This window comes from Dendrobium catenatum, unplaced genomic scaffold, assembly GCF_001605985.2.
Source record: "Dendrobium catenatum unplaced genomic scaffold, ASM160598v2 fragScaff_scaffold_982, whole genome shotgun sequence".
NCBI classification, from domain to species: domain Eukaryota; kingdom Viridiplantae; phylum Streptophyta; class Magnoliopsida; order Asparagales; family Orchidaceae; genus Dendrobium; species Dendrobium catenatum.
The window spans coordinates 200867-215933 of NW_021319444.1; the positions used below are offsets into that span (position 1 = coordinate 200867).

The 15067-nt window shown below is 37.2% G+C and overlaps 1 protein-coding gene across 1 annotated transcript; it reads right to left on the minus strand.

The window, feature by feature from the left end:
* Positions 1-2815: 2815 nt before the first annotated feature.
* Positions 2816-3811, minus strand: LOC110096062 (uncharacterized mitochondrial protein AtMg00810-like). The gene has a single exon (XM_020821828.1). It carries the CDS (start codon positions 3809-3811, stop codon positions 2816-2818), a length of 996 nt encoding a protein of 331 aa, XP_020677487.1.
* Between the last annotated feature and the right edge of the window lie 11256 nt (positions 3812-15067).

Here is a 15067-nt window from a genome sequence, read left to right on the forward strand (position 1 = left end):
CGAATTAAGAGATATTTTTTATTTTTATCATATTTGAAGAAATATAGGAGACAATCAGACAACTATTCATATTTTTTTTAGGATTCAAAGTAATGGCAGCTCTTTCATAATTATCTTGCTAGATATTTGAAGAAAATTTTTATATATTTTTTAAATTTATTTTTTTTAAATGATTATATTACTTATAAGATTAATTTAACTTATTTCAATTTAATGTGCTAATAATTTCGATTTTTTATCAGATAAATTGTAATTAATACATTTTTTTATGTCTATTGCGGGCTAGAATATACGCGGCGGTAGAGTTTACAAATTCACGTCTGAGCGTTGCACGGATATTCAGCACACAAACAGAAAAGAAAATGAACACCAGGATTTTTACGTGGAAAATCCGAAAGAGGGAAAAAACCACGGGGCCACGCCCAGCTCAAAAGTTCCACTAGTGTTTTGTAAATTACAAGAAGCTGATTCGTCCCACAAGTCAGGACGATCATATTACAATTCGTTTCTTCTAACTTGAAGCAAATTTATAAAGTTCTGCAGAATTCAGGCGTCTCCCGAAAATCCGGCAGAGTTCCGAGGTATTCAGGCCGCGTAAAGAACTCCGGCGGTGGTCGAGGAGGAGATGATTCTCCCTTTCCCTTTCTTCTCTTCTCTTCTTCTCTCTCTTCTCACTTGAGTCCTCTTGTGAAGAATGAGGGCTCTATTTATAGTTTTTCTGGAGTGGCATGACTTATAAATATGTGTGAGATCATGGGCGAATAAAGAGTGGTCGAATAGATGGCCGATATTGAACCCTTCGAGCGTGCACCGTTCAGTGGACATTTGGAGGCCTTAGTGATGTCGGAATTCGGCGATCTTGGGCTCGTTGGATTTGTCTCGTCAAGCCATTCGATTCGAGTGTAAGCTCGTTAAAATCAGAGACCGTTTGGTAACTCAAATTGTGGTTTGAACCTTCCAATATCACTTCGGGTCCTTGATTTGGACCCATTTGAGCTCGGATTGGGTTGAATTTGGTTTCGTTGGGTTCGTATTTCCGAGACACTCAGTTTGACTGTAAGCTCGCTGAAATCAGAGTTCGGGTGCTTCCGGATTTAATTTTTGAAGTTTCCGGGTTGATTTATTCCTCGAGATTCGTGCCCGATCAAGATTATTTCATGATGATGTATCAATTCCTATATTTTTATAATTAAAAATTGCTATCTCTGCACCACTTGAAACTATATATTTCATGAACATGGTTGCCAATAAAATCTAAATTAAAATATTATCAGGATTCTTAACTTCTTTATGAAAAGTAAAAAAAAAATGTATTCATCACGAAAAATGGATAGAATTTAGCCCAATTTTAATTGTTTTGTAAAATAAAACAAAATGTTGAAGGATTAATAGTAAAATTTTAGCAACAATTTTAATTAGAAAAATATTGCATCATAAAAATAAATCATTAAGGTTTTGTTTGAGACAACTTTTTTGTTGCTTCTTAAAATAATTTTTTAGTAAAGAAAAATTTTGTACTAGAACATTATTTTAAAAAATAATAATAAAATCGTCCCAAATAAATCCTAAAATTTCAGTATTTCTTTTTAGCATAATTCAGTAATAATCATAATTAATTTTATCACAATTATTTTTGCCGACTTCCTCTATTGTCTTCTTTCATAAAGTTTTGTCGGGCATGGTTGGAGGATGTTTCTGTTGGAATAAGCCCTTCCTCCTTTTCTCTTTAAAATTCGATAATCAAAATTAATTAAAAAAGGGTTTTCAGAACAAAATTAAGAACAATGTAATTCGTAGTTTATTTTTCATATATATTAAGAAAACTAAATTTTTTTTTTTTTTTTTTAAATCCTGTTGGTAATTGTTTGATGTGGACCATAAGATATGGAGATGTGTTGCTATCAAAATGCAAATTGATATAGGAAATTTTTTGTGAACCACAACATGAAATCTCATAATTTGATCAAACAAAAATTTAGATATAATTTTTAGATTTCAAATAGCCGAGTATTTATGGCATATACTTAATGAGAAATTTCTTAAGTAAAAAGAAGCTAAATTATTATGAAAAGCTAAACCGATAAGACAAAATCGTGATGTCATTAGGCTAAAGCATATAATATTTCAATAATGGAGATGTTGATTTATTACACTTCATATATTGATTATATGATTATTCAAATTCAGCTTACATTTGGGAAGGCTTTCTACTGCTTCCTAAAACAGCTTTTAGTACAAAATTAAAATTTTTCTACTAAAATATCGCTCTAAGAAGCAGTAAGAAAGCTGTCCTATGTAGAATGGTAAAGAACTTGCCAAGATAGGAAAGAAGAAGAGGAGAGAGGTATCACAGGATCGTGAAAGCTTCAACAGGGAGAAACAGAAAATGTAAATTTTATTTCATGGTTTTGTGAGAAGAGTACAGTGTGTATAAATAGACAGAGGAAGTTCCAGAACATACTTCCTAACCGTGTAATACAAGTATTAACCCATACAGTGATTGCCACGTGTATTGTAATGCTAACACCCCCCTTCAAACTCATGGCTGTGTAATGGCCGTGAGTTTGCTGGAAATATGCTTGAATCTTTGAGTTGGTAGCGCCTTAGTGAATAAATTGGCCAGCTGGTCTGTTGTACATATGTGGTGAACGGAGATGTGATTCTTCTTGATGCAATCCCGAATGAAGTGGCAGTCGACTTCTATGTGCTTTGGACGTGCATGGAAGACGAGATTGTTGGCAAGAGCGATGGCCGATGTGTTGTCGTAATAAACTGTGGTTGGATTGTCTTGAGGTATGTGAAGATCCTCAAGAAGTCATCTCAACCAAAGTATTTCAGTGGCTTCTGCGGCGAGTGCTCGATACTCTGCTTCAGTGGATGACCGGGCGATTGTGCTTTGTTTCTTGACTTGCCACGAGATGGGTGATTGTCCGAGGAAATTACAGAACCCGGAGATGGAGGATCGGTCTTGTTGGTTGCTAGCCCAATCTGCGTCGACACATCCCTGCAGAATAAGAGAGTCTCGTTTGAGTGGAATACCTGTTTGTATGGTGCCATGGATAAATCGAAGGAGTCTTTTGAGGGCTTCGTGGTGACGTTTGAGCGGATGTTGCATATGTTGGCATAGTTGTTGTACCGCGAATTGTATGTCTGGTCTTGTTAGAGTGAGATACTGAAGAGACCCAATGATTTGTCGGTAGAGATTTGGATTGTCGTGTGGGTCGTTAAACGTGTTGGTGGTGGTGACTTTGCACGGGATGGGTGTTGGAACAGTTTTAGATTGCGACATGCCAGCTATTTCAATGATTTTCTTTGCATAAGGTTGCTGATGAAGAATAATACCAGAAGTTGTCTTGTGTGCTTGAATGCCCAAGAATTGAGATAGAGATCCTAGATTTCGCATATGAAAATTTTCATGTAGATTAGATAAGAGTTTATGAATTTCTGTTTGAGAGTTACCTGTGAGAAGTATGTCATCGACGTAGATTAGGATGTAGAGGCGAATGTTCCCGGATTTGTAGGTGAGAAGAGATTGGTCCGAGGCGCTTATGTGGAAATCGTACCGTGTTAGATGATTTGATAGTGTTGCATACCACTCTCGAGGCGATTGTTTTAGTCCGTACAGAGCTTTCTTTAGACGACAGACGTGGTTGGGATGGAGAGAATCTTGGAATCCCGGTGGTTGATGCATGTGTATGGTTTCGGATAGAGTCCCATGGAGGAAATCGTTCGATACGTCGAGCTGGTGGATGATCCAATTGTGATGAAGAGCCAGGATGATGAGGACGCGGATGGTGGGCATTTTTGCCATCGGACTGAATGTTTCGGTGTAGTCGATACCGTATTCTTGTGTGTACCCTTTTGCTACAAGAAGGGCTTTGTACCGGGAGATTGTTCCCTCGGAGTTGTATTTGACGCGAAAAGTCCATTTGGATCCGAGGACATTTTGAGATGGTTAGGGAGGAACTAGTTCCCACGTACCTTGAGATTGTAGAGCCTGAAATTGTTGTGACATAGCAGTACGCCAATGTTCGGACTTAGCCGCTTGACTGTATGTAGTTGGTTCGTTAGGTTGTATTATGTGAGCCAGGTCGAATATCTTTTTGGGCTTAGAATGTCCGCTCTTGAGTCTGGTAAGCATGGGATGTTGTTGATTGGGCTGAGCGGGGTGTGATCCCGTGGATGGAGTGTTGGCAGTGAATGGTGTATTGGAAGATGGTTGTGTGATTGGTTGTACCTGAGGGACGGGCTGAGGTGTGTCTCGGAAAGATGTGTTGGGCAGTGTGTTGGTGTTATTAGGCTTAGGGACGGTGTGGTTGGTGTTGATGGGAGAGGGTATGCTTGAGATGGGGACAAGCAGAAGAGGAGGAGTGGAAGTTTGTAAGGATTTGGTGATCGTAGGTTGAGGTAGATTGGTGGCATAGGGAAAGATAGATTCGTTAAAGACAACGTGGTTTGATGTATAGATTTGGTTCGTAAGGATCGAGACATCGATAGCCCTTTTGAGATGTGGCGTATCCAATGAAGACACACGGTAGAGAAATGGGAGAGAGTTTGTTCGTGGTGTAAGGTTTGAGCCACAGAAAGCAAAGACATCCGAAGACTCGGAAATAGTTGTAATCCGGTTGTTTGCCGAAAAGAATTTCGTGAGGGGATTTGGATTGAGTTTTAGTAAGTTAGCCGTGAGGATAGTGTCTACCCAAAGGTGTTGAGGGAGCGAGGCTTGGATTAGGAGCGTGCGAGCCGTCTCGATGAGATGACGGTGTTTACGTTCGGCGACTCCGTTTTGAGAGGGAGAATGCGGGCATGACGATTGATGGATTATGCCGGCATTACGATAGAGATTGAAGAATTTGTTATTTATGAATTCGCCGCCATTATCTGTGCGTAGGGTCCGTATGGTTCGATTGAATTGTCGTTTTATAAAGTTTTGAAATTCTCTGAATTTTGTAAATACTTCAGATTTGTGCGAGATTGAAAAAATCCATGTAAATTTAGAAAAATCGTCTATGAATGAAACGTAAAATTTGAAACCATTATTTGATACAATGGGAAACGGACCCCAGACGTCCTATTGAAAAAAAGAGAAGGGAGAGTCGGTTACAATGAGTGAATTAGATGTAGGCAATCTGTGACTTTTTGCCATGCGACATGAGTTACAGTGTGAACTGGAGGTGTGAATGTAGCTGTTCCGTCTAGAGAGAGCAGCCAGGGTGGATGCAGATGGGTGGCCTAGTCGGTGATGCCAAAGATTCGGAACGTGTTGAATGGAAAGAAGTGCAAGCTAATCCATGTGATCTGCCCGACGGTTTTGGCTTTGAAGAGGGTATAGGCTGTTAATAGGACCCGTGAGAAGATGGCGGTGGCTCTTCCGGTCCTGAATTTCATAGCCGTTAGGGGAAAAGATAATGATGCAATCGTTGTTCTGAGTTAGTTTATGAACCGAAAGAAGATTGAAAGAAAGATTGGGAACAAGATTTAGATTCTTTAATTGGAGACTACCTGATGGTGTGGGTAGAATGCCTTTACTGGTATTGTGGATCGGGAGTTGGTGGCCATTGCCGAGAACGACTTGGCTTGATCCGGTGTAGCTTTGAGATTGTTGAACATTGCTAGGATCGGAGGTTAGATGAGATGAAGCTCCGCTGTCGAGGTACCAATCGGATGAGGTGGGTTGTGCCGGTGTCGTGAAGAGGGCCGGTATAGGATCGGTGTTGTAGTTGTCGTCGTTGTGGTGCCAGCACTTGATGGCCGAGTGACCAAACTTACCACATATTTGGCAGGTGATAGAGGGACGGTTCTGCCCGGTTCCGCGAGGTTGGTTGGAATTGCTCGGTTGGCGGTTGTTTGATCTACCGCGGTATGAATTGCGTCCGCGACCCCTACCGCGACCGGCGGTAAGGGCCGTTTGATTGCCGACGAGATTGAGTGTTTGGAGATCTTTGAGCGTTTCATGGGCAAGGTTGAGCTCTTCGTTGCAGAGAAGGGTATAAAGCTCGTCAAGACTTACAGATCGAAGATTGGTGCGGATGGCCGTTTTGAAGGATTGATAAGTGGTTGTAAGGCCATTGAGGGTGTAATGAATGACGTCTTCGACGTCGACTGGAGCTCCTGCTGCAGCTAGTGCATCGACTTTAGATTTCACGTCAAGGAGGTATTGCGTCATAGACTTGTCTTTCATAGACAAGAGATGTAGTTCGTTCTTGAGATGGGCAATTCTTGAACGTATGCAAGATTGAAGCCGGGTGTCCAGAGTTTGCCATATCTCAGAACAGTGGTCGATGGAGAGTAGGATTGCAGATGAAATGACGGAGTAGAGAGCCGCGGCGAGTTTTGGTCGATGAGGACCCAGGTGGTGTAGGCGGGGTTTTGGATATGGTGACCAGTACTGGATTGAATGAATTGAGGTGGTGAGGGAGATGTGCCGGTCAAAAACCCTTCAAAGCCGTTTGCGCGAATGATTTTTAGCACTTGAGATCGCCAAATGGAGTAATTATCAGCCGTGAGGACTTGAGTTGTAACATTCTTGATGTTGCTCATCAAGAATTTGAGGGATGAGGGGATTTGTGGTGAGGAGAATGTACCATCATCAGTGAGGTTTTCTGGCGGGGTTGGGGAGGAGGTGGTGTCTGTGGAGGCCATTGCAGACAAAGATTCAGATAGTGTTAAGGAAAGAGGAGCCTGGAACTTCTGATACCATGTAGAATGGTAAAGAACTTTCCAAGATAGGAAAGAAGAAGATGAGAGAGGTATCACGGGATCGTGAAAGCTTCAGCAGAGAGAAGCAGAAAATGTAAATTTCATTTCATGGTTTTGTGAGAAGAGTACAGTGTGTATAAATAGACAGAGGAAGTTCCAGAACATACTTCCTAACCGTGTAATACAAGTATTAACCCATATAGTAATTGCCACGTGTATTGTAATGCTAACATCCTAAACAAAGCCTTAATTTTTAGTAAATTTACTTTTAAGATAGTGCAATTTGTCGTGATGAGTCCAATTATATCAAAAACGTTTAAAGTTGAGTCCATATGAGCCTATAATAAGCATTTACAAGTATAATTGAAATTCTTCCAAGATCATTTGACGGGTAGGGGTTCATATGTACCCCAAATTTTAAAATAAATTTCTACAATAGACACATATGATAAGGAAAAAAATTATTCATTTTAAAACTCATTAAATTACTAAAATATCAAAAATTTATAAGCGAATAATGCAGGATTTAAAATTGTCTAATGGAGTATTCAAAAATCTCAAAGAAATAATTAAAATATCACCTCCAAAAATTCATAAGTATTTTTTTTCGAAAATAAAATACATTAAAGAAGAAGGGATACAACCAAAGACCCCACTGAGCCATAGCAATATATTACAAATTATAAATAGCAAGGAAAATAAAGTGACGGTGAGAGACAAAATAACGAACGCGGCCTCGACCCGTAGATTATAAATAGCAAGGGAGGGGCCATCCATGGAAGAAAAACAAAGCGAGAAGCTGCCAAAACAGAACCACCTAGATTGACAATCAACCCCAGCCATCCACGATGCTCGCAACAGAGCTGCTTCCTCATCGTCCATAGCGAAACAGATTGAAAAGGGCAACAAAAAATGCCCACAACCTCCAAACACAGCAACCAACATCAAAAAGGGGAAGAACCAACCCTCAAAGTAGCCAACAATTGCAATCCACAGAGATAAAGTGATACTAGCCCAAAGCACAATATTATTTTTTGCCACATCGATCCCTACCCCTACCCCTATCATGAGAGGTAACTTGCTTAACATGAGGAACAATCTGTAATGCAAAATCAGTTCCAAGTTTATCATCACCACTAGAAATGTCTGACCTCTCCAACCAATCAATTTGCTCATGACAGGAGCCATTCATGGAAGGCTTGAAAAGGCATTTTAATTCTTCATTAGAAATAAGAGAAATAGGGACTTCATTAAAAGGTTCATTGGACGACAGCAGAGGTGTTGTAGGAGCCGAAACATCCCCCAAACCCAAATGCAGAAGAGAAACACAAGAAGTTCCGACCTCAACAATAGGAGAAGACACCTCACAGACAACAACCAAAGGTTCAACATATTCCACAGACCGATTAGACGGAGCACGCACAGCATCTCCACACAATAAGCTACCAGTACAATTAGTTTGACAATGCAACACTCCTACATCACAAATATTAGGAGCAGAAAAAGAAGAAACCAAGGGCAAATTCTTAAAAGACTCCACCCCACGCACAAGAGTGGCAGACGGGAAGGGGGCCAGAGCAACAACCGACGGACTTGCGTCGACCAAAGCCACGGGGCTAGCAACACAGACAGCAGCCAAAGTTTCCACATAATTAACATTTACATTTTCATCCTCACGCACAAGAGGGACAGACGGGGAGGGATCCAGACCAAAAAAAGACTGGCCAGCACCGACCAAAACCACAGGGCTAGCCTCACAGACAGCAGCCAAAACACCCACAAACTCAACAATCACTAAATTAATATTCTCAATCTCCTTAGCAATAACAAGATTCTCTAAAATATACAAAACAGACTCCTCATTAACTAAAGGCAACCCATGCAAAATAGAGCTAGAAGAAATTCATAAGTATATCATGTTCTAATGTAACCGACATCATTCATCGTCAATTCACATCAATGATGCCCGTCTATTATATTATCAGCTTAATATTTTTGTATATAAAATATTTTATGTAATATTAAGATGATAAAATGTTTATTTTTTTATCCCAAATATTGTTATACATAACATAAAATTTATAAAACTGGAATTTTCAGAATTTTAGAATTATAGAAAAAGATTCTCTCTATTATGCAGACATAGGTGGAATAAAAAGGGCCTTTGCATTAAAAGACAAATTTAATGATCAACATCACGAAACCAATAATCTATAGCTTTTTTAAATAACCAGCAAGTAGACGGACGAATACAGAATTTATTGACACCGAATATTTTTATTTTCCTTTTAGCTTTAGTGTGGGTACCAATTAATATAGCTGTAACATAATTCTAAATATTATTTTCATAAAATTGAAAGAATTTCTATTAAATCTGCAGTGCTATTATTAAAAAAAACAAATTTAATTAATTTAACTTAAATTATTGTTTTTTAATTGTTTTTTTCAGCAGTTTGCATAAGAATTTGTCAAGAAAAAAATTATGTCATCAAAATGATAATGTTTATGCTACATTTGGCCCTGCTCTTCCCATTTTTAATTTAGAAAATTTGGCTATTTTTAGATAGAAAAATATATTTAAAAATTGGTAATATCTCTTTCACTTATTTTATGTGAGAAAATGAAATATCCAAGACATCATTTGAAGGGCTTTAATTAATTAATAATAGTCTTTACTAACTTCAAGCAATCAAATAACGTAGGAATTTGAAATATCTCCATATCATTAATTTTTATAATGCATTTAAAATATAAATTTGTTGTATAATTCATATTAGCAGTGTGGAGCCATAAATTTTATTTAGGGGGGGCCTAAATTAAACACCAAAGGAAAATCGTCCATTGCCGACGCATTTTTTGGGTGGTAAATTTTCCAGCGATTTTTTGGCAGTCAATTTTCCGGTGGTTTGTCATCTCATCTGAATTATTATAATACATTAAAATAGTTCCGTTTGCCGTCTTATTATTGGAGCCAAGAGGAGCTGTAAAAACAAAATTAATAATGCAAATAACATAACGAGATATGAGATAAAGGGAAACCGAAAGTCGTGCTCTAGGTCGCGAGAGATGAGCAAAGGGGAAAACGAAACAGGTCATTTGGGTCGAGGGAAAGCAAGCCATTTTGGAGCGGTCTCCGTTTGGGCATGTGATATGATATTGTAGCTATAGTAAAAATTTTTATAAGAAAGTTATTGTGAAAATTAGTAAGAAAACTATTTCGAACAAAGCCTAAAGTATATTCTTGCATGTTAAATCATAGAATTATTAGGTTTTATTATTTATGAAAATAATGTTATTTTTTTTTATGTAAACTGATATTCCACGCTTAAATTTGCTTTAAAATGAGTGCAACACGTAAAAAAATTCAGTTAAAATGTATATTACAAATTTCTCAAAATAAATACAGTACTTTTAAGATCCATTTTAATAAAAAAAATTGATCAATAAATTATGCAACAAATTTTTTATGAATATATTACATGTAATAAAAATTGTGACTGAATAATTATAGTTAAATTGCACCTCAAGCTCTTACTTTTCTTTTTAAGAAATATCTTTAATCTCTTATATCACTTTAGCCAATAAAAAAAAAATTACGCTGGGGTAGGGGCCTTGTATATTATACATGACTCCTTCCTCGTGTGAGTCCAATCCTAATTGCATCGTCTCATATATGAGAAATTTATCTATACAGACACCGGACCGATCGGAGGCGAAGCATAGCGCGCCATGTCACATGGTACACAACTGCGGTACATAACAAAGGGCTGATGTTACGTGCTCTGATTCGCTTCCGTAAGCCGTATGGTATTTGCACAAAATAATTTTTCCTCATGCACACTCCACATTTGATTTCTACTTTGCATATATGCCACAAATCTCCACTAACCCATCATCATTTAATGTCTGTCTCTTAGCTATTACATAACCCCAAAATCTCGCATGTTGGACGAATAATATCTACATAATCACTTCCCTCAATATGAGTATGAGAAGAGGGACGAGATCAATCCAATCGCCGCCTTTGATCATAGTGAAGTATATAATTTTACAAGTTGTTGCTAATATAAATATTAGGGTTGATAGGGCATCACAAAATTATCTTGATCGGCACGAATCTCGAGGCAAAAGCTAGTTGGAAACTTTAAAAATTAATTTTGGGAGCCCCCGAACTTCAATTTCAGCGAGCTTATAGTCAAATTGAGTGTCTCGGAAATATGAACCCAACGACACCAAGATCAACCCAATCCGAGCCCAAATGAGTCCGAATCAAGGGCTCAAAGCTCTGTTGGAAGGTTCATACCGCAATTTTAGTTACCAAACGGTCTCCGATTTTGACGAGCTTATACTCGAATCGAGCGTCTTGACGAGACGAATCCAATGAGCCCAAGATCGCCAAATTCCAACATCATTTAGGCCTCCAAATGTCCAACAAACGGTGCACGATCAAAGGGTTCAATATCGGTCGTCCATTCAAACCGCTCCCTATTTGCCCATGATCTCACACCTATTTACGAGCTATGCCACTCCAGAAAAACTATAAATAGAGCCCTCATTCTTCACAAGAGGGACGGAAGGGAAGAGAGAGAAGAAAAAGAGAGGGAGGAGAAGGAAGAAGCTTCTTCTTGACCACCGCCGGAGCTCTTCCTGTCTCCTGAAGACGTCGGAACTCTGCCTGATTTTCGGGAAACGTCGGGAATTTGCATAACTTTGTAACTTTGTGAGAAGTTGATTGTGAATTGATCGTCTTGATTTGTAAGACTGATCAACCTTTGTACTTCAAACAAATATTAGTGGATTCATTCAAACTGGGCTAGGCCCCTTGATTTTTCCCCCTTTTCAGGGGTTTTCCACGTAAAAATCTTGGTGTTCACTTCTCTTTTCTGCTTGTGTGCTGAATACTCGTACACGCTTGGACGCGATTTTACAAACTCTACCGCCGCGTATATTCTAGAACACAACAAGGGTTAATTTTTTAAAGATAAAATAAAATTCTATTTCTATAATATAATTTTATTTTATAGATCTATTTTTATTTTAGAATAGAAGGTTTCTTTTAATTTTTAAATTTTAATTATTTATTAGCATCTAATGAAATAGAAAAATATAATTACCTATTATTAACTTTACAACTACCCAACAAAATAGCCTTAAAAATAATATTAAATTAATTAGATTATTTTCATAATCTAATTGTCTTTTTCTTTTTTTAACAACTCCAATAAACCAATGTAGCCTTAGAAAACCACTATTTCCTACTTCATTTTCTTTGGATTTCATGAACATACAAATTGCTCTGTCGCTGTTAGAACGAAAGCCTTCATCTTCTTACTTTATAGGAAACTACTCATTAAGAATTAAGATAATATTAAATTATATAATCTGTCTGCAAAGTCAGCATGTAATGATGCTATTAGACTAATGCAGTTTAAGCAGATGGCCAAGTACATGACAACCATATCTTCTTAGTTTATTAATTAGTGGACACCAATTAACATAATCTTAAAAACTCTAATAAGATAGTCTTCATTTAGGACAGTTTTTTTTATCATTTTTTAAGAATAAAAATTTAATGTAAATTTTTTTAATTAGAAAATTTAAGCTAAACAATAAGTATATCAAAATGGGTTTTCGAGTCGCGTTTGGATCAAACCTAAAAATGACTCGCTATCACTTGACCCAATTCGAACTTGACTCGATTAGGAAAATGAGTCACAGACCTCGACCTGATTCGGATCCAAGTCGACCCGAAAAGACCCAACAACTCATTTATTGATTAAGCAAGTTTCTTCAATAAATGGAACTAAAACAAAACCCCGCGCAGCACCGCGCTGCGAGATTTAGGATTTTACGAAAATTGGAGAATCCTGCCAACTGAAATGAAATCCCTCACCGTAAGGACTAGTGCAATAGCACATACGGGCGTAACTGGTGTGCTGTGTGCGGAAGCAGAGTGCGGTTGTGCAGGTCAGGAGAGGAGTGCTGAGTGCTGAGTGCCGAGTGCTGAGCGCGAGTTACTTTGGATTGACTTCGAGTTTCCCTGTTGACCCAAATCCGACCTGAATTTACAATTGAGTTAGAATTTAAAATCCGAACTGGACCTATTTTTCAAATGGGTTGACCCGAATCGAAAATTTTGGATTGGGTTCGAGCCGGATTTTCAGGTCATGTCAAATATTGACATCCCTACTAAAAAGCTGCTTTAAAATAATAAAAAAGATGTCCCAAATAAACCCTTAGATTTCTTTTGGGACGGCTTTTTTATTGCTTTCTAAAAAAGATTTCTTATTGTACTAAAAGTTTTAGTATAAGAATTTTTGTACTAAAAATTATTTTAAGAAGTATAATGAAAGTCGTCCCAAGCACAACATTAGTATTGGCTCAAAATAATGATAGGTGCTTATAAAATTATTGAAAAAAAAAATGTTTTTATTTATTATGAATATTAGAAAAATTTTACAGTTATCTCACTATAACAAATTTAATTATAAAATGATGCTTCTCACCATATATAATTTTGAGAAAAAAATAAATAACATAGATATAATTAAATAAAAATGTGATAGCTGTCTGAAAAATAAAATTACATAAAAAATTCCAACAAACGACTATTTAATTTCATATATTGAATGCTTTAAATTTTTTGTCAGTTTTTAGCAAATAATAATACTTATTATAAATTAAATGTTTTTTGTAAATTATATACTTATTGGAATTTTTTTGTATTCATTTTTACTTGCAATCTTTTTATAATAATATATGGATTTTTGCCCCAAAATTTCTCAAAAAAAAAAAAAAAAGGATTGGGACAGTTGCATGTGCCCTATTTATATTGGAACAGTTATTAAAGGCATGAATACGCCCGAGGGGATTCGAACTTGGTACCTGGCCTTTGGCCAGCCAGTTCTCCACCACCAGGCCACCCCGCGGTGGGTTGGAAGGAAATTAGTATTGATAACTTTCTATCACACGTGTAACGTATTATTATTTTTCTCTAGATAAACCAACTACCCTTATCACTATATTTTTCTTTATCTACCCTTTATCACTATATTGACAGCTATTTCTCTAACACAGATTGAGGTTTGACCTTTCGAAAAGGGAGCACCAAATAACATATCTTCACATACCCAAAAACTATGAGATCGCCCCCTTTCATTTGGGGGTGACGAAGAGTAGGGCTGTTAAAATTGGGTTACGGGTCGAGTTCGGATCCAACTCGAAATTGATCCGAGACTGTTCAACCCGACCCGAACCCAACCCTTTTTTGCAAACAGGTCGGTTTTCCGAACTCGAACCCGAACCCGACCCGCTTCGGGTCCGGGTCAACCCGAACCCGATCCGATTCGGGTATATTTTATTAAATTTTTTTTATTTAATTCAATTTATTTAAATCTAAATCAAGTTAAGGTAAGATTTACTTCAATTAATTTAAAATAAATCAAGATTAATTTTATTTGGGAAATAATATTTATAATTTTTTGAAATATCAGTTACTTATTTCATAAAAATCCATTAAAATCCTCCTAAATTAATTAAAAATGGGTTGATTTCGGGTTTTCGGTTCAACCTCAACCGACCCGGTTTTACAAACGGGTCGAAATCCCTAACCCGAACCCGACCCGGTTCGGCTTCAGGTTGACCCGAACCCGAAATTTTCAGGTCGAGTTTTCGGGTCGGATCAAATATTAACACCCCTAATAAAGAGAATGTACCATTTGAGGTATGAAGAAAGTAGAAATCAATAGGATTTTCCGAAGTCTTCCTTCTCGAAAGGAAGAATGTGAAATTCTTTTTCAGATTTTCCTAAAATCCATTTTCTGGATCTCAATTGAATAGGCTTTATATGACGAAGATTTTTTTCAGCATTCTCCATTCGAGATTGGTAGAAGAAGAATAAACTCAAAAATGTATTAAAAAAAAAAAAAAAAAAGGAAGTAGATCCAAATCAAGATGAAGGAAAAAAATCAAACTTGTAGGTTATGAGGTGATCAGCCAAGGCTTTGAATGATGGGGACCCCTCACTTATGGCTGAATTCCCAATTGGCCCGACATTGTTATGTTAGTTGAGTTAGCCACCTAACTAAGAAAAAACCAACAACAACATATTATTTTAAGATGAACTAAAACAAAATGCAGAACTGCTTTGTTTTGGTTGAGAAAGGAAAGAGACAATTTAAGATAAAATATTACCTTAATGATCTTATTATTATTTTTTTTGAGATTATGATATTTAATAGAGATTTTTATGTGATTAAGCATGTCTTTTATGCAAGGCACAAGTTTTAAGGCACGACTTAAAATTTACATTTAAAATTTGATACGAGTCACTTTAGCTGAATTGGTGCATGGTCATACCCTGACAGAA

Bases quoted from the DNA above. Each gene is read 5' to 3' on its own strand.
- LOC110096062 (XM_020821828.1), bottom strand. From the start codon at position 3,811: ATGGCAAAAATGCCCACCATCCGCGTCCTCATCATCCTGGCTCTTCAT.